The following is a 19,406-nucleotide window of genomic DNA, read 5'->3' as shown; positions in this document are numbered from 1 at the left end:
CCCTTTATGTGCCATTTGAGAAGAGTCATGCCTCAACTGATAACTGGTCCGTTGATGTGATTCTGCGATACAAAGTAATTTTATTTTTATTATTAGCTGCTTGATATGACTCTACTGCATGCCAGTAGGCTATTAACTGCTTTATGTTCATAATATGCCACCTGCTAAGCTTGAGGATGCAGGTTCGATTCCCGACCGTAGCGGCCGCATATCGATGGGGGCGAAATGAAACAGCAACAATGTACTTCGGTTTGGTGCATGTTGGCTGTTTCCCTACCGAGTTTTTTAGACGCGAAGCAGCTTTTGCGCTGGGCTTTGTCCGTAGTTCCATTGGCGACCGTCCGCTTTCTAAAACCTACCATAGCCATCTGTAACATATTGAGAGCGCGCTCGCGCCAAGGAGAAGTCTTCTTCGTCTTGTTCTTCGACCGCCTTAAAGGGGCCCTGCAACACTTTTCGAGCATGCTCAAAAAGCGCTGCCGATCGGTAGTCGAGGCTCCCGAGAACACGCGAGCCAAATATTACAGCGATGCGCACGGCCTGGAATTTACAATAAATTCTCAAAGTCAGCTGAAAATCGCTCCCTCTTCTCTCGACAAATGATGTATTAGTCCGCAAAATATGACGCGATTGTCGGCAGTTCCACCATTGGCTGATGTTATAATCACGATAACACCCTCATTATTACTTTCGTTGTTAATTTTGAGTTCAATAAGTAGATAATATGTATGTTTATATTCTGTTATCGCGTTAAAAACACCGAACAAACATTAATATTAGCACTTCCGGTCTCACCGACAGCTCGTCTGCTCGTAGTTGCGTGGTTCCATTTTCTTTGCCATGTGCAGTGCCGAAATCGTGAATATTTCTGTGCTTTCGACCATCGCCGGTTGCCGTTGAGAGTGGCAGCCGTTCGAGTGTTGCCTCGTCAGCTGAGAACTGCATCGTCGGCACATTCTCACGACCGACCGAGGCACGGGCCCAGCGTGTCTCCGATAACAATGCTGGGGTCCGGTAATGCCGGCACTTCGGGGTCGTCTGCCAGTGCCGTCTTACGAGGTGGTGTATCGGAGTATGGGCCGAAACCGATCTCAGCTGTCATTCGTTCCAAACGAGCGCGCAGGTTTGCTTCCATGGTTGGCAGAGCGATGAAAACACTACGGCGTTCGAGGTGCACACCCAACATTACCAAACCGAAGCGCAGTTTTCAAGCACGCGCGATATCGGCTCCGCTCGACGAGAACGACGCAAGCCGACCGGAAGTGGCGGCACAGACCACGTGGTTTCGCCCAGACGTCAGAGAGAAAAAAATGAAGAAAAAAACTCCACCGGCGCTCTTGGGCGGAGCCTCGCTCCTCTGCGCTGCCTCCCTCGACTCGCTGCTTAGCTTTCTGCGCGCTCGCGGCGTTGAGTTGAGGGAGAAAGCTGCGGAACGTGATCTCTATAATTTGGTAACACCACTTAGACTTGACGGATTCGAAAAATTTTTGCGGCATATGACTCGTGAAGAGTCATACGTCAATAATGAGACTATATAACTAAGAAAGGTGTTGCAGGGCCCCTTTAATGATGATAAGTGCAGAGCACTTTAGGGGCCCGAGCTGCCGTATGCTCTCCTAGCTTGGCGTAACACAGACAAAACCACGTGTGCTGGCACACGCTAGCGCGTTCGGGCCTGTGTAAGAGGCTGGGTAAGACGCTGTGGCTTCTCCCCCTTACACTCTCTCAGCAATCATGTGATGACGTCGGCTAACGAGATTCTGCAGACGCGTGATGAACCCGCGTGACGTGCTTCAACAAGCGTTCAGGACGAGTAACAGCAACAGCAACTACAGAGAATTCATGGTGTGCTCCACTTGTAAGGACACGTTAACATCGGGCAAGGTGCCCGTGATGAACGGAACTTTAAGTCAACCCATGCGCTCCTTCGCATCCCCACATGGTTCCCTTTAGTGGGAGATGGTGCAATTTTTTCGCCAAAAGCGATACAAAAGTGCTGATATCTTTTTTTTTTTTGCCTATTTGATTGTACGTGTCTTGAAACAGCTAAAAAAACTATTTAATGCACTTCAGTCACAAGATACAAGCAAAAAAATTTTTTTTAATATACAAAGAATTGGCTTCTCTGCAATGCACGATGGAAAGTGCCCTAGCCTCACCATTCTTCAAGGCAGAAAATGCCTCTTTGAAATTTAAAAAATAAAGCGCAGGGACAAGCGAGCCCGTGACAAAGAAACCTTGGACACTCACATCTAAGGGCGTCACCCACTGCTGATATGGCGAGACGCGGTCGTCGTCTGAACCCGATTTTTAGAGAAAATATGCCGGTTTGTGTAGTCGCTGCCACACTCACGGGAGAACTGAAATTCTTCTTCATTGCGCAAAAGTTCGGCAAACTAGTGTTTTTTTTTCCTTCTTTTTTCTTAAGAACAGAGCTGTTGCTAGCACACGCACACCGCTTGTGCACAGAGGAGGATGCCATTTTATAATTCTGGTTACCAGAACGAAATCATTTCTCAACCAAAATGTGCATGCTTGACCACGTTTTTAATTTTTTACTTCACCATCCATTCAAGCCAATGAGAACTCAGCAAAAGGAACCAGGGTAGCTTAACTGCGGCGCGCCCCCAGACACTTCTTTCAGCATGGATGAGCCCAGCTCGTCTTCAGTAGGAACGGTGCAAACCGTGTGTACGAGCTCAGATCGTCCTTGGCAGCAAAAGGGTTCAAGAAACTCGGGTGATTGAAATTAATTCAGAGTCCCCCATATGGCATGCCTCATAATCTTATCATGGCTTTGGTATGTAAAACACAGGAAATTATTATTACTATTCATGTTCATAATATTTAGTAAACTGAAATCTGTAACATTGAAATACAATATGTTGATGGCAGCTCCAGTTGCTTTGTTTAAAGAATCAGGAGTGAAGTCAGGTTAGTGTCACACAGTGCTGTCTCATTCTGTCATACTGTTTTCCTTCTGAAAAGACCTTGAGGGTGTCAGCTTGGTTTCTTTTTTTTTTTTTTTATACGCTAATCTCCAGGTCATTTTATTCCGTGGAACCGAAATAAGGCACATTTAGTGGTACGGTTGCACGAGCACAGCTTTGGCGGCTGGACGCAAACTTCCAACGTTGCGCTGTTTGCGACATCTATCGCAAGTGGGTAAGGCTTCGCAAAATGGAGACAGCAAAAGAGCTCGTGCCACTGTCATTACGAATGACATGAGCAAAATGAGCCCAGTCTTTAATTTTGCGCTGTTTTACTGGTCTCCGAGCGCACTCCGCCCTTGCGGACCACTGCAGCTGACTGCCCTCTTCTGTTTCTCCCTCCTCCTCCTCCTCCTGCTTCCGTGACGCAGCAATGGGAATGGGTCTGTGCGTGGCCTTCATAGCATTTGTGCGACTGCCCAGCCTCAAGGTGTCCACGCTGCTTCTCACGGGGCTCCTCATATACGACGTCTTCTGGGTGAGTACTGCGTGACGACTCGTTGCGGAATCTTGCACTGCCTCGTCACCGCACACGCTGTCGTGTGTATAGGTATGCCTATGGCCTCAACACCTTCACCTCCCCTAGACAGATGAGCCCGGCAAGCTCACACATTTCGCAATCCCCACCACCATGGATTTGCTTATTCCGCAGTCCGCATTACAGCTGTAGACCAGCTCAGTCCGCAAGTTTAGTTTCAGTTTCTTTTGGGCTTAATTTTTTAAAGTCTCGTTTGGTACCACGTTTGCGGACATTGCATGCCGCTTTCGTCCGCTCTAAATTTTATGTAACTGTTGTCTGCGGTGATATTGTGACGTGGTTGTGACTACAAATAATGCGGCTGCTGGAGCCGGTAAAGGTTAAGCTCTTTAAGAACTTTTTTTGTGCAAGTTAGTTGGTTCACTCCGAACTTATGAATGTACATCAAGTGCCAGTGTGCGTGTCTTTCTTCCCTTCGTCCTTGTCTTTTCGCGCCCACTCTGTGAGTAGTTGATGCCGACAGTAACCTGTCTTGGTGTGCCGTTGGTAGAGTTATGACTTGTTTTAGGGTTCCTCGTGTTGTTCCAAACTCACATGCTCCCTCAAACAGCAACGCATGTCTTGTCTCCTCTTCTCTGTGCAGGTGTTTTTCTCCTCATATATCTTCAATGCCAATGTCATGGTCAAAGTGGCCACACGGCCAGCAGACAATCCGGTGAGTGTTCTCTCTTTCTCTTTCTGGTGTTTTTTCTTCAAGTTATGTTGTCTTCTTCAATCTAGCTTGTTTTCCATTTTTCTAAATTTTTTTTTTTGCCCTCCCGCTCACACTTTCTCTCTCTCTTTCTTCTGGGAATGAGCACAGCAATCGCACTTCTCAAGCTTGTGCGTTGTGTTTTCTCTACCAGCTAGTGCTTGCCTATTTATTTCTGGAAGGCCAAATGTTTTATGATAGAAAAAGTGCCATGAAAGGAAATCTTGTTTCTTATCAATGTAATTCTTAGCTTGTAATAAACTCGTTTTCTTTTTCTTTCTTTTTTTTATTGATCTTTTCCTTTTTCTTCCTCCTGTATGATGGAGCAACATTTATTGACCATGAGAAATGAGCGAGTAGAGGCTGTTCTCAGTCAGTTGCTTTTTTTTTTTCTTTTTTACTATAATTATTACTATTGGACAACACGAATTGGCTAACTAAATCAAAGCGCAAAATGCCCACTGCTGCGGCATGGCGTCCTGCTGAATGCCACACGTCACCCAGAAGTTGATACCCAAAAGTGATCGGTCAAAAATACTGGTCCTGTTATCAATGGACACTTGTCATCATTTGCTGTGTCATTTTGAATGCTCTGTCTGCACTGCGCTATATGTAGTGATATCACACCTCTTTGTTCACATACAAGTTTGATTGCACAGTTCCTGAGCACACTCAGGTGCTCCTTGATGTGTCCACCTAAAATGGATTTTGTTACCACTTGTGGTATGCAGGTTGGTGGTAACTTTTTGTTTCTGTGTCGTCAGGCAAATATAATCTAGGTGGTCTGGCAAAGGAAAGAGAGTTCATGATAAACAACCAGACCATAGAATTCGTAGAAGAGTATGTACTTATGTCCACTAGGTCAAATAATAACAAGGTATCCTACTCATGTGAAGGCAATTCACCGAAGAATAAAGATGGGCTGGTGCACATACAGTAGTCATTCTCAACTCTTGACTGGCAACTTACCAGCTGTCTCTAAAGCAGGGGTGAGACAGCTGCACATATTGCGCATTTCTGATACGATTCCGTTTTCCTGCGCCAAGCTGCTCCAAAAGCATAAAAAGCACAAAAATTGCGCCGGACTGCTCCAAAAGAGCCTCAAAGGCAAGAATTTTGATGCCCGCGTGAGCTTCAATCGGGAAAAAGGCCGAGTTAACATGATTTTCTAAGCAGCGCCAGGAGTACCAAGAAAATAAGACGTTCACAAAACACCTAGACGCGCCCAAGCGTATTTCTTCTATGCACCTTTCTAATGAAGGCTCCCGTGGTGCTGCCATAATCTCCGCGCTGGGCTGTTGTAAATATGCGTGACACTGCAAAAATGTGCTGCCGTGCCCCGGGCGTGCTGCTTCTAATCACTAGGCTGTGTTCTGGTGCTATTGTTGCTTAGCGAAAACTACCGAGTGGCATGCGTAGCGAGGTCGACTTTCAGGTTCTTTGTTGCACGTAGCGTGTTCCTCCGTTCGCTGCTGTGTGTGGTCACCTATGCGCGTGTTTGCCGTGGGCAAGTACCTCCTTGCGTCAGCGCGGCATCAACTATCTTCCTGCATGCGATGCGTCTCTGTGATGTTCTAGCGCGTGGGTTCTCAAACTGGTTTCCGCGGAACCCAGGGGTTCTGTGAAGGACGAATGCAACCCGCTCCCGTTTTAGCCCCATTAGCAACTAATTTATTTATTTAGACAAGCAAATTTGCACTGCATTTGACGAAGCCATCGACGCCGCATCCGCACATCTGGTGTCTGCGGGTAGCGAGAGACCGACGTGGTAGCAGCACTAAAAACTCATCGTGTAGTGCGCGCCGGAAAACTTGCACGAATTGTGGACCTGTGGTGACAGAATGCACGGAGCGCTGGTAATTCGTGCTCGTGAACGTTGAAACATGTTCAAACGACATTAACGGGCACCTTGGCGCTTTATTCGTAGCTCATGGCGCATCGGTGATCACGTGGGACAGTTTTCATACACGGTGATTTGCCACTGCTTGGTTTTTTAATCAACCCGCACAACGACCGCTTTCATACACGTAAGAGCTAGTAGGCGTCGCTTTGTGCCGGCTTTAGGGTATACGCAAGCATTTAGGCTTCGCTTTACGACCGGTGTATCGATCAATGGCCGTTTCGCTGTGCGACTTCCAGGCTTCCTTTTTTGTTTTGTAAAAAAATAAAACTGGCCTCTGTACGTCCGGTGCTTCGTTTATATGAACACATTGCTTACGCTGCGCGGTGCCTGAAGCATGCAGTGTGTGGCCAGTAGGCGCTTCACGCGAGTCGCAGAGTGCTGCGGGGGAATCGCAATTCTGTGTATTATCGGGAGTTCTACATCAACGGCGATGGCCTTCGATATTAAAGAAAAGAGAACAGGCCAACGTGGGCAGTACTAATACTGTGGTTGTGCGCGTTGAGAGGCGTTATTACCCCGCTCCCCCCACCTGTTTTTGATTGTCTTCATTGTCAAGAAAAAAATTAGGGGTTACGCAGCACTCTGGAAAAGCCTTTGGATTCCCCAAGGCCGCAATGTTTGAAAACCACTGCTCTAGCGGTTTTGCACAAGAAGGCGCCAGCGGACTGATGCGAAGTGCACCTGTGTCGTCCCCCAATAAATGCGTACAGTACACTTGCAATGGTCATACTCTTGCAGTACCATGCGCATGCATTTGACAAGATATTCAGTGCGGCGAGGTTTCTTGGTACCCGCTCTGCACTCTTGAAAGTGGTCCCGCAGGAGGTGGCAGCGAACGGCAGTGCATTGCGCTTGTGTTGTCTGTTAAAAGCGTGCAGTACACTTGACGCTATGCCAACTGCGCAGCCGAGCAGATAGCTGAAGGCACTTATTGTGATGTTCTCCTGAAAAAGAGTAACATTGTCCTACAGTAAGCTCTTGGGAAGCTTGAAAGCTAAATAAGCAGACGAAGCAGACATACGAAAAGCCAATGCAGTAATACGCTAGATCATACCACTTATTTGAAGCAGAGGCCTACTGCTTTGCAACTTCAATTTTTGTGCAGTCACAATTTTTTGTTGTTGTTGATAAGTGTGATGCTTTCTCGTGTTTTTTTTTTTTTTTTTTTGAGATGTTTGAGGTGAACCTAGTTGCCAGAACTTTTCTTCAGTTGTTTCATACGTTTGTTACACGAGCTAGGGATACGTAAAAAAGGTAGTGTAGTTCATACTTGGCACTAATCTGTTCAAAAAACTTTCTCCAAAGGCTGTTTCAGTGTTAGGTGTATTCTAAGCCACTTAAAATATGTACTTGTACCCCCAAGTTGCTAAAAATTTGTTTTTTCAAGCTCCTAGCACGACATAATAAATGCCACTAGCTGCTCCAAACCAAGGTTCTTCTGCTCCAAAATCGAAATTTCGCTGCTCCAAAAACTGCTCCCAATTCACTCTCAGCCGTCCCACCCCTGCTAAAGCGGAAAGTCTTCAACCATTGTATTTTGCCAGTCCTAAAATGTGGGGCAGAAACCTGGAGAATAACAAGGATGCTCGAGAAAAAGTTAAGGACCACGCAACGTGAGATGGAATGAAAAATGATAGGCAGAACTCTAAGAAATAGGAAGAGAGCAGTGTGGATAGGATAGCAAACAGATGTAGCCAATATCCTAGTTGACATTAAAGGTACTGACACAAAAATTTTGGCCTCGCGTTTTTTTGCTGCAATGTGTTGCTGGGGGCCTGTTAGTCATAACACGGCACATCATTTGCTGCAGCGCGCGACAGATAATTAATTACAGGCTCCTCATTACCGACCAGTGTCAGTTTCGGTTTCAAAAACGACAAGCCTGCGGGTGCAACTATCACCACCTAGCGGGTGCGGCGCTCGATCACATCAGCACACAGAGCTGTGACGCACTTCCACACGGTTCGCGAGCAGCTGCCGTGAAGTAGGCTGCTAGAGTGAGCACGGCAAAAAAAATATGGCGGCTATGACGTCATCATAACTTGTTAAAGCGTGGTCACGTGAGGGAAGTAGGGGGTACCCAAGGGTCCCCTTTGAGGGTGTCAGTCGTGCGAGGATGTCTATCGCTCACGCAAACTTCATAATTCATTTAAAATAACTTCCAAGCTATATTTGCTGTTGGTATTTTGCAGATGATATACGCATGTTCACCGGAATCGATCCCGCAGGCTATCTCGGCCGCGAAATATTGTGTCAGTACCCCTTTAAGAGAAAAAAAAATGTACCTGGTTAGGTCACGTCACGAGAAGGACAGGTAACCAAGAGTTAATTAGGGCGACAGAAGGGATACCAAAAGATGGGAAGTGTGGCCAAGGGCTGCAAAGGGTAAGGTGGAGTAAGAAAATTAGGAAATCTGCAGGCATAAAATGGAATCCACTCGCGGAGGACAGGATGGGTTGGAGATCCTTGTCCTGCTGTCCACATAAGATAGGCTAATGAGGATGATGATGAGGATTGGGGCACATGTTGACGAAATGAAATTGAGAAAACAGGCAAATAACCCATTGAAAAGAGGCCCAAATAAAAAATTAGGATTGCCAGAAATTTATCTTTGAAGAAGAACAGCGTTTCGTTAAAATACATTTGCCCACTTACTTTACCCACTCTATTTTAATTTGCATACACATTGCTGTCTGTACCTATGTCCATGCAAGAGTGTAGTAAAAACTCGCAAGGAATGAATGGTCACGGTCACTCTTTACAGTGCTACATTGTGTTGAGCATAAATGAGGAGCTGTCTTTTGGTTGCTCTAATCACTTCCTAAAAGACTTATGCTCCTTTCCAAATGAGATGCAACTTCAGCGTCGAAGTAACATTGTTATGCTTGAAGGAGACTGTTAAGGATGAAAGGGGCGTTTATTAGGTCGTGATGGTGAGCTGAGGAGCGGACGACTAGTTAGAGATTTCCACCTAGTCTTCTTCTCCCTTTCTAACACGGAGCGGCAAGCACGTTTACTGGTGTTCGTTGTCCTCGTCCTTATACATAGCGTTCCTCTCCTCACAGACGAAGGTCGCCAGGCGAGTCAGTCGAGTTGTCTCGGCGTGAATAATTTCAGGCGGGCGACATGGACCACTTTGGTCTTGGCAGCTCTTCTACCACTCGCCGTGAAGCGAGCGATTGCGTAGGTGACTTCTGTAAGTCTGTTGACGATAACAAATGGTCCATCATAAGTGGCTTAAAGCTTTTGGCACAACACGCGTTTTCATGTACTGAGTCCACAGCCACACTGAATCACCACGGCGATAGGTTACAGAACGGTGGTGAATGTCGTAGCATGCTTTTGCTCTGTCTTGCGATGCCAAAGTGCATAATCGAGCTACGTGGTGCACCTCTTTAGCAAGGCTGAGGGTCTCAGCGACAGTGACGTTTTTGTGATCACAGAAAGGGAAGACTTTGTTGATTGTGTGCCGGAGCGAACGTGTGTACAGCAAGAAGAAAGGGCTGTAGCCTGTAGTCTCATGCTTCACGCTGTTGAATGCGTACGTGATGAAGGGCAGCACGTCATCCCAGTTCTTGTGGTCAGACGAGACATACATAGATCACGTGTTGATAATTGTCCGGTTGGTACGGCTCCGTAAGCCCATTCATTTGTGGATGGTAGGGGGTCGAGTGACGCAAGCAGGATTCACACAAACGAAGCAGCTCCTCCACAACGTCTACTGTGAATCGTCGTCCACAGTCGCTGACGATTGCGCGAGGTGGGCCATGTCGGAGGATGGTGTTGGTGTAGCAGGAACAATGAGACGTCACCGGTAGTTGCGGAGGGGATGGCCGCAACTTATCCATATATGCAACGTTATAGTACTGTGGTGTATAGCACTTGTATTCTGATCGTAACTGCTCTGTTTTCTTTGCAGGTGGGCCTGGTTGCAAAGAAACTCCATCTTGGCAGCATGGTCAGGGAGGCCCCTAAGCTGTCGCTCCCTGGAAAGCTGGTTTTTCCAAGGTGATCCATCACCCACGCTTGTCGTGTTTTAAGGGGCCAGCTGCATGCTGTGCTGAACTTTGTGGAAGCAGTATTCTGCCTGTCACGAAATGGTTACCTATAGAGGTAACACTCTGGAAAGCTTTTCTCATGCAGAACACGCTGATACAAAAGTGAAAGCTGTCACATCTTTTATTCTGCCTGTAAAAAACAGAAACCTGTAACATCTTTTTGTTTTAACTGCATATGTTGCTCTTTTTTGTCCCCTTCTCCTCGCTGTACTGCCTTCGTGCCCTGAAAGTAAAAATAAATCAATATGTAGGCATTGCTAAATGTGGTTGGCGAACATTAGCATCAAAAAAGTTTTTGACAGTTTAGCAAATTACACACCTAGAATATCCCAATCAAATTTCGGTTGTAGCATTAGCACATTTTGTAATTTGAAGACAAACACAAGCGAAGTGTGCTGGGCGATGTTGCTGTAGCAGGTGTGCTTAGGAGACTGCTATGAGCTCCATGAGGAACTCTGCCGTCGTCTCAGATAGTGGTGCCTCAGGTTGCGTGCGCTTGGGTGTATGTTTGCACCAGCCTGTGAGAGATTTGTGATGTAGATTCAATAGGAATGGAAAGAGGAGTTGCGCTTGTGTCTAGTAAAAAAATGTGGTGGGCTTGGCTGCAAATTTTGGCTCTGGCACGCAGCGTAACGGGACACTAAAGTGAAACAATAAATTAGTTTAGACTTGTAAATTATACTCTGACAACTCTAGTGTCGTTGATTTAACCACCTTAGGTTTATTATTAGATGAGGAAATCAATGTCAAAAGTTTCTTTCAAACGTCCCACCGAAATCTCCAATGGAGACATCACGGATTTCAAAGTGTATTTTCGTATTTTGGCCACATTGGCTCCACAAAATTTCCTGAAACTTGGTATGTCTCTGGCTACATCAGAGGACAATATGTTTCATTTTTACCGATTAGGAACTAGTAGGCCCCAGCAGATGCCATTAAAGTGTATGACACCATGGTGACTGGCACAGGAACTTCAAGGTGGCGTCACCACCTGCATTTTCATTTCGCATGCTTTTTCGCCTACCAAGTGTCTTTTCACAGCAAGTTCGGTGTTTTTGGTGTCATGAAAGAGTAATGCACTAATACAAGAAAAAAAATTATTGTTTGTCTCTTCAGTGTCGAGAAAAATTGTTTTTCTCTGTGGTGTCCTTAAAGGGGTCATCAACCACTTTTCCAAGTAGTGATCTAACGACCTCAGTATAGGAGTTTGCTGCCTCCCGAATCGAGTGCCGCAAAAATTTCTCGAATCCATCAAGAACGAGCGGAGTTACGGGGGTTTGGCGCACGCTCTCAGCGCTTTCTCTCTTTTCTCGTCCGGACGAGCGCACTGTGAAACGCGATTGCTCTCCCGCTGAGATTCATGTGCGCGGGTGTGACTACCGTGTAAAGTTAGCAGACTGAGGAGTGCGGCGCCGGCAAGTGGCGGCACCCCATGGCAAGAGGCGCATCTGATCTGAACGCCGCTCTCGATTTATGTCGGCTGTCAGCCAATGAGGATGCTATGTCTTTTGCAACGTGGACAAACAGATACACAACGTCAACTGCCAGGTGCTCCCCCGCCCACCAACAAGAGTGAGAACTGGCCTCTGTTTGAAAAGAGGACGCCTGAGAAAACAGCAACTTCGCGCTCCGCTTGCAGCCTTTGCACGGCACGCACGAATGCAATATTTGGCTGAGCAGTTCATAGCCATGTCAGCTTTCCGCAGGATGTGTTTTTTCAACAAGCCCAAGGGGTGCTTCATGACCCTTTTAAGAGCTGATTAGCAAAGGTTAACAGTGGATGTGGTTATGGTAATGTGCCAGCTCTTGTTGCGATTTTCTCTCTCCTCGAGCCGTGCAAGTAGCACTGGTCTCCCTGTGTTACCAGTGTGTTTGCCACTGTAAGCAGTGGTTCATAAAAAAATGTACGTTGTGCCAACCTGTGTATTGTGTTTAATTTTTTTTCCTTCCCTGCACACACCACCCTCTCTCACCATCATCCCTCTCTCCTGGCTGCAGTGTGCACAGCAGTGGCCACTTCTCCATGCTGGGATTAGGGGATATCGTGAGTACCCGCTCTCTCTCGCTTTCTTTTTATATCTATTTCGCATCTCATCCCTTTGAGGGATGCCGAAAAGAAATTGTCGAACAGCTCAATCTGACGTCTTCTTTGATCGTTAAGTATCGATTTGTTAGTGTAGGAAACGGAAGCCAACCTTCTTGAATTTTGTGCCCGAATTTCAGCTTCAGGGTCACTGTTACAAGAGCAGGTTTTGTGATACTTTCGTGTATTTGAACCTGTTTCATGTGTAGAAAGCGCAGCGAAATTTTCCATTTCAGTTTCCCTGTATGTTTGAATTCACTTTTTCTTTCAGGTAATGCGGTTGTTTTGTTGTGATCTTTTCCAAATAAAGTTTCCGAGTCTGAATACAAGTGACACTCACTTGCTGCCCTCGTTGTGTGCCTTGTGCAGGTGATGCCAGGCCTACTTCTGTGCTTTGTGCTGCGCTACGACGCCTACAAGAAGGCCCAGCTGAGCTCGGCCGAGACGGGCCTGCCGCCGCCCAACCACCTCAACAAGATCTCCTACTTCCACTGCTCCCTCATTGGCTACTTCCTTGGTGAGTCTGCGTTCTGCAATCTGAGTCGTTGTGCCCATAGAGTTTCCTAAAATTAACTAGAGGGGACTCTGGCGCTGCGATCGTTCAGCCACCATGGGAATTATGGGTAGTACACGGATTTGCCTAATCTTCGTGCTTACGGCTTCGAACGCGGTTGTGGCTTTGTTTATCGCTGTATTTTGCCGTTCGTTTCAGATAAAAGAATAGACTGTTGTGAACTTCGTGACCAGATTTGAATTGGTGAGCCTAAAGAAGGTAAAGTGGTGAAGTGGAACTGCTGACTTTTGCTGAACTTCGTTTTGCGAAAAAGTTGATGCAGGCGATGCGGAGCCAAACGGAGCCGAAAGAACGAAGTTTAGACAAATCCGTGTAATACCCATCATTCTCATGCTGGCTGAAGCACCATGCGTTGCAGCTCCCATAGACACTAGCATCACAGTTCCCTCTAGTAAGTATTGTAGGGAACTCTATGGTTGTGCCAGAACCCGGCATTGAGCACGAGGTTGTGGATTCAATTCCCAGCCACGGCAGCTGCATTTCAATCGAGGATGAACACAAAATTGCTCTCGTTAGCAACCTTGTTGCTTTGTGTTCTTCCCCGTGTCTTGAGTCTTGAGTGTGCGCTCTCCGGTAATGATGCATTCCTTAGGGGCACATCATGGTACTCCAGGCAGCCAAAGTTAATTGCTTGAACGAGCAGTTGCTCTTTATCGCCGTTGCACCTCTCTGTCACAGTGGCATGGAGCCAGGCCATGCTGTCACGCATCAACGATAGAGCACCCGGTAATAATCGCATGAACTGTCACGACAGTAATCTGTGTAATTGTGCAACACCGTTGCCACTAATGGGCTCTTGTATATTGTCACGTGGTTGTGATGGTGAAGATGGCAGCAGTCAGACTGTTGAAGTTGAAACTCTTTATTGGGTGAACTTGTGCCCAGAAAATCAAGTAACACTCATTGTAAACATGAGTAACACTCGCAATACAATGATAGTGGCAAGTACAGTCGTTGATCGTCGAATAATCTGATCATCGGTCAAGCAAGTCAGTTTTTATACATGCACAGTCAGAAGATTACAGTGTTATCGCTGGTGACCGCATTATTTCCAGAATAAACTCGGCTACTCACGTCCTATGCACAATCTTATTCAAACATTCTAAAACAATTGTGAGAATTCTGTCGCAATCTTCTCTGTATCCGTCCTTTGTGTTAGCTTGCGCCGAACGGCAGCACTTAGCTTTCGCAAATGACATACGGTCACAATGAAAAGAAAATAAGAACTCATAACGAAATATATGCTCTTCTTTTCTATATGAAATGTGCTTGAAGTTCAATGCTGTGTGCCTGTTGGTTTTGTGGTTCCTACGCTTTAAAAGGCAAATTTTCTCACATTTATTGGTAACTGGTAGGCCTGCTGACGGCCACGGTGTCCTCGGAGGTGTTCAAGGCTGCCCAGCCTGCGCTGCTCTACCTGGTTCCTTTCACGTTGCTCCCACTCCTGACCATGGCCTACCTCAAGGTGAGGGCAGAGGGATGCGTGCTGTCCACGTGCTGTTACGTGTTCGTGTGTGCATGTGTGAAATGTGGTGGTTATGGCTCGTTTCAATTTTGTGTGCAGCTGGCAAAGGTAAAATGCAAACTGACACAAAAGGATGGGGCAGACACTGGTGTCATTTTGAACTGCCAAGAAAAGCACGAACAGTGTTCTCGTTAATGTCTGTATTGCTTGAGGGATGTCATCGTACCTAGCCATACTGCCGCATGGCATTGGCAAGTCTTCATTTGTCATAACGAACGGCACAGTAATGTCAATGCCAGGTCAACATCTTCAGATCAACTCCGATATCAAATTGAGATGTCTTATGTTTCCCACCATTCACACTAGTGAAAGGGTAGTATTGTCACATGCCGGTTTCTAGTATTCTTTTTCGTAGAATAAATGGGTGATAGGGTTCCTACAGCTTTAAGGGGGACGCGGGGATCAAGTCGCGAAAAATGGCAAGAAAATCGATTTTCTGAAAATCACATTTTCAGTTTCTGTAGCCCTTTTTCTATCTTAATTCCAAAATATCTTCGCTAAAAACCACGTAGAAGTGCTATTAAAAATTGTTGTGCCCGCTGAGGTGACGAAAATTATCGTGGAAATTGCAAAAAAGAACGCGTTTTTCAAAAAATTATACAGTCGATCCTGTATATATCGAACTCGGATATATCGAATTATTGGCTATATCGAACAGTTGAGAAATCCCCTTGAATTTGCCATGCAAAAGTATGGGGCTGGTGTGCACGTATATCGAACTCCCGCACAGCGAGACATCCGCTATATCGAACACTGCCCCGCGCCGAAGCCCAGAAAGTGCATTTTTCCTAACAAATATTCATCATTTTTCGGCCGCATTCTTATAAGTTCCAGTCCCTCGTCGCGCGCAGGTGACGAAATTGCGTTGCTCTAGTTCGTTGCGCAGCGCTTGTCAGTTCACCTGTATATCTGACGCGCGATCCGCAGGTTTTAATGCATGGGCTGTGTTTTTCAAAGAGGCTGATTGCCGATGGCACCAAAATGAGAATTTGAAGTGACTTGGCAGCCTTGTTGTAATGTTTGCATTCCCTTCCTTGTCTGTTCGCGCACGATGGCTTGCGGGCCCGCAAAGCATGGCCTTTGAGATCCGCAACCTCGTGACGTATTTCTAGTGTTTTCGGTTTTAAAATGCAGATCTCAGAGGCTAAGCTTTTTTTCGCATTTTTCGCCAAAGTACCGGCTGCCTTCTACAAAGCCACAAGTGCCATCGGTATCGCCAACATGTCGACGGTTTGGCATATGTACTTCTTGCTCCGTTCTTGATAAGTCGTCATTCGGGAGTCGAACTAAAGATTGTCCCACTCGTAGCGATAAAAATTATGACCGGTGCTTGGAACAACGTCAAGTAAAGCACCGTCGTGCACTGTTTCCTTACGGGCCTTGGTGCCAGGTGACGACTTTGGGCGCGTCATGACCGCTGACTACGGCGTACGGTGCGTCAGTGAATTTTGCGACTCATTAGCGTCTCCGGGCGCCATATCAGACGGGAGCACAGTGAGTGACTTTATCGGTGCAGATGACGATGTAGCTGTTTCTGATTGCATCGATGCCGAGATCATAGCTGACGTTGCCGGTGCTGCGGAAATGGACCCATGCGGTTTGAAGATGCCAGCCGCCGCTGCCACCGCTAAACCCTTTACCGCGCTACAGAGCTCGCATCAGCGTTCAGCGTCGATCGCCGCTGTTGTGGCCGAAGGTGTTGAATTTACTTATTTGGAAAGCTTCAATGATATTGACGATGACTTGATAAATTCACGGCGCGCAAGAAGCAAGACAAGTTTATGGACTATTTGCATGCGAAATAAAGTGTGCTAACTTGCAAGAGAAGTAGTTCTCGCCTTGTTCTTTAGCATATGTGAGCGAATCTTTATGTTCGCGCTTTTTACGATTTCGGAAAACTGTGTCGAGGCCTCCAGTGCTTTAATTAAAGCCCTAAATATGCATATTTCGTATTTCGAATTATCGATATATCGAACTATTTCGCGGTCCCCTTCGAGTTCGATATATCCGGGATCGACTGTAGCTCCACAACGGCGCAACCGGGCACCCCCCATCTAGGGCTCGTCTGAAAGAGCATTTCTCAGTCTTCAAATTCCCCGCCTCAGCTGGCTCCTTCATTTAAAAACAAGCGCACAAAAAGCAAACGTTTAAAGGTCGTTTCGAGGCCCCCAATTGGCCGCGGCCGCCATGATGCTCCAGCGCGCCTCGCCATTGGTCCGATAATCGCTCCCGGTGTGCATCGTCTGTGGCTTCTGCGTGTGGGGTCACGGCTGTCGAAACTCACGCTAATTACCGAAGCGTTTGCACTCGTTTTGTGTTCGCTGGTCGACAATAATTACGCGTTAGCAGCTGCACTCGAAAGCTCAATCATCAGACCGTGCATCAGACTGCAATAACCCGACGCGCTCGTCGCGAACATCGCAGAAGCACGTCTCGGGCCTGCATTGCGTTCACTCGTCGGACCTCGTGACGAAGACCACTGCGGGATGACTTTTTGTGCTCGTGATTGAACATGGCTAACTTTGAAACATCGGGCACCGCGGCAGCGCACACCGCGACCGAGCTTACTGCTCGGAGTCGTGGCTAGGCCTAACTACGTTCACGGCGCCGACAAATTCGAACTTTGCAGGGAAGAACATCGTGCTAGCAGACATGCGAAAGCGAACAAGCCACAATGCGCTTTGTTGCAAGCAACTAATGATATCGCCCGCTGGCAGCTCAGAATCGCTGATCGGCATTTTACGCATCGGCAGCCCCGCGGACCCCACGGCGCAGTTCGTCGCACAGCGATCGCTCGAAGCACCGCGACAATTTTTAGCGTCGGCGCCCCAAAATGCGAGGTCAAGCATATCGCACGCCGATGTTTCGTCGCTGCGGCTTGGCATATTGGGCATCGCCACCAAATGCCGCCACCCAGCATATCGGGCACCAACTTCCCGAACCCCGCAGCCGAGCGCTTCGCGGGGAAATAAGCACTCAGTGGTGAGGTAATTTGGGCGCGCTTCACGCCATGCGTGGTATCGCAGCAAGCTTTTGTGAATGTACTGAAATAATGAACCACGACCGGGTGAACGATGAAGCATATCAAGGCGGGGCTGACAAATGAACTTGTGTAAAGGAGTGGACGAATTTTTATCTGCCAAACTCGCTTCATTAAGCACTACTCAGAAATTCCTGTGCCACCAGCGTCTTGGCCATAACTGCCACAGCACACCTAAATTTGCATGCCACAGACTTGAAATGTGCAAGTCTGGGCATCAAACCCGATAGGCTCACCCTTCAAAGAGGTGACAAAAATAACCAATAAAGAAAAAGGAAAGCACATAGTGCAGAAAAATGAAAGATCAAGGACCTAAGAAAAACCCTGCAAGCAAAGACACTGAATATTACAGCACCAAGGCATTTTGATTTGCATGTAATGGCTGTGCAACTTTAGTGCCCGTTTTCTCAGAAGTGTGTTTTGACCCGACTGTCCCGCTTGCAGAAAGCGTAGCACAACTATGGCTTGATGGATTTACATGAGGTCTGTTGCATTGTATTCCCTAGTGAATTCTTTATGCTGTGACATTTCTATATTTTTTAATTGCTCTCTCGTTTTTTTTACTGTTTAGTAATTTGACATGACGATAACGAATTCATTATGCAAACATGGATGTAACGTTTCGTGTAAAAAAAAATCGGTGTAATAAAAATATTTGGAGAATGTCATAGCATGAACCATTCCTATGGCTAAAATATAAGGGCGACTTTGGGCTTTTACCATGTTTTGTTGTCACGCCAGGCTTTCTGCAAAGTTTGGTACAACAAGATGCGAGTAAAAATTCATAATGTCAAAACTACTGGAGATATCTTAATGAAACTTTGTAAATAATCATTCAGTGCACTTCCCAATAAGCATGCCAAATTTCATTGTTCTACTACAAAAATAAAGAATTTCAGCTCCGATCCCCACCTCCCCCCTTAAAACTTTACGAAGGACGGATACAGAGAAGACAAACCACAAGTGCTTGCCTTTTCTGTATCGATCCTTTGTAAAGTGTTGCACTACATACAATGATAGATCATTACATTAGATTGTCTGTTAAGGGTATGTGTTGACCAGAGCATGACAAAATGCTTTGTGAGAATGCAATATTAACTCTTATTTTAAAACCATTGTTTTGCCCACAGGGTGACTTGAGGCGAATGTGGAGTGAGCCCTTCATCAGTAGCCCGCCTTCCAAGCACCTGGACGTCTGACAGGCATCGCGTGTGGCCGTTTCTTCTTCTTCGTCTGCCGCCACTGTTCTCGCCTACGTGTTCACACGTGCGTGCGTGTGTGTGTAGAACGTTGACTGCCGCCGTGCGCGATACAGTGCTCGGGAGAACACATCGACCTCATCACTTCGGCACCTCGCGCAACCCGCCTCTCATCGTCATCGTCGTCGTCAACTTCCCCGAGGACAATGAATGCTGGCTGTGACTGGACACCACACCGTCACGGCCAGTCTGTTGCGAGGGGGAAACGTGTGCATTTGTCATCACTCCATTGAGGAGTGGGATCGGGTCGGACTCTGCGACCGCCTGCAACTGCTAGACGCTGTACGCACGGTGGCGTGAGTGGAAGAACGGAGCGTGGCAGAACCTCTATCTGCACAGTGGCACGTCCGGAGTCGTGCCGCTGCTTTCTTCGGCGGATGTTTTGTGTCGTCGCGTAGGAGGTAGTCGGAAGAGGCGAGCCGCAAGTGCAACCTAGGCAAGAGTTTGTCCCAAAGTTCGTGCCTGTTGTGCGTGGATCTATTTTCTTTCTCTCCATATAGCATCATCCATTGTCAGCCTCAAGTGGTAGAAGTTAGCGTGTGTAAAGAAAGCTAGAAAAAAAAAAGGCAACGAATTCTTGAATGATAGAGGATCGGGCGAGTTGGAAGGAATGCATATCGCAAGAAGCACACTTACAGACAGGGACGACTTAGCGAGTGCTTGCCCTTTGTTCTCTCTCATTTGATTGTCATCTTCATTCTGCTTACCGTACGCATAATTTGCAAATTTCTCATTTCGCCATCCT

At 46.9% G+C, this 19,406-nt stretch overlaps 2 protein-coding genes across 3 annotated transcripts in view; both read left to right on the top strand.

Moving 5' to 3' along the window:
• Positions 1-19,207, top strand: part of LOC119390483 (signal peptide peptidase-like 3) — an 84,163-nt gene extending 64,956 nt beyond the window's left edge. The window contains exons 7-13 of the mRNA XM_037658096.2: positions 3,362-3,468; positions 4,112-4,183; positions 10,042-10,130; positions 12,179-12,224; positions 12,633-12,780; positions 14,193-14,302; positions 18,533-19,207. Coding sequence (XP_037514024.1) covers positions 3,362-3,468; positions 4,112-4,183; positions 10,042-10,130; positions 12,179-12,224; positions 12,633-12,780; positions 14,193-14,302; positions 18,533-18,601 — 641 coding nt within the window. The 3' untranslated portion in view covers positions 18,602-19,207. The remainder of the gene's footprint in view (positions 1-3,361; positions 3,469-4,111; positions 4,184-10,041; positions 10,131-12,178; positions 12,225-12,632; positions 12,781-14,192; positions 14,303-18,532) is intronic.
• LOC119390488 (3 beta-hydroxysteroid dehydrogenase type 7) overlaps positions 1-19,406 on the top strand; it is a 442,541-nt gene that overhangs the window by 145,473 nt on the left and 277,662 nt on the right. Inside the window, exon 8 of one of the 2 annotated variants that reach the window (XM_049414848.1) lies at positions 17,452-17,462. The exons of the other annotated variant lie outside the window; for it this stretch is intronic. The gene's annotated coding sequence lies outside the window, so the exon portion shown is untranslated. Of the gene's footprint in view, positions 1-17,451; positions 17,463-19,406 lie in introns of those variants that run through there. 2 annotated transcript variants of the gene reach the window in all.

Source organism: Rhipicephalus sanguineus, chromosome 4 (assembly GCF_013339695.2).
Source record: "Rhipicephalus sanguineus isolate Rsan-2018 chromosome 4, BIME_Rsan_1.4, whole genome shotgun sequence".
Lineage (NCBI taxonomy): Eukaryota > Metazoa > Arthropoda > Arachnida > Ixodida > Ixodidae > Rhipicephalus > Rhipicephalus sanguineus.
This window is presented reverse-complemented; position numbering and strand designations above follow the sequence as displayed.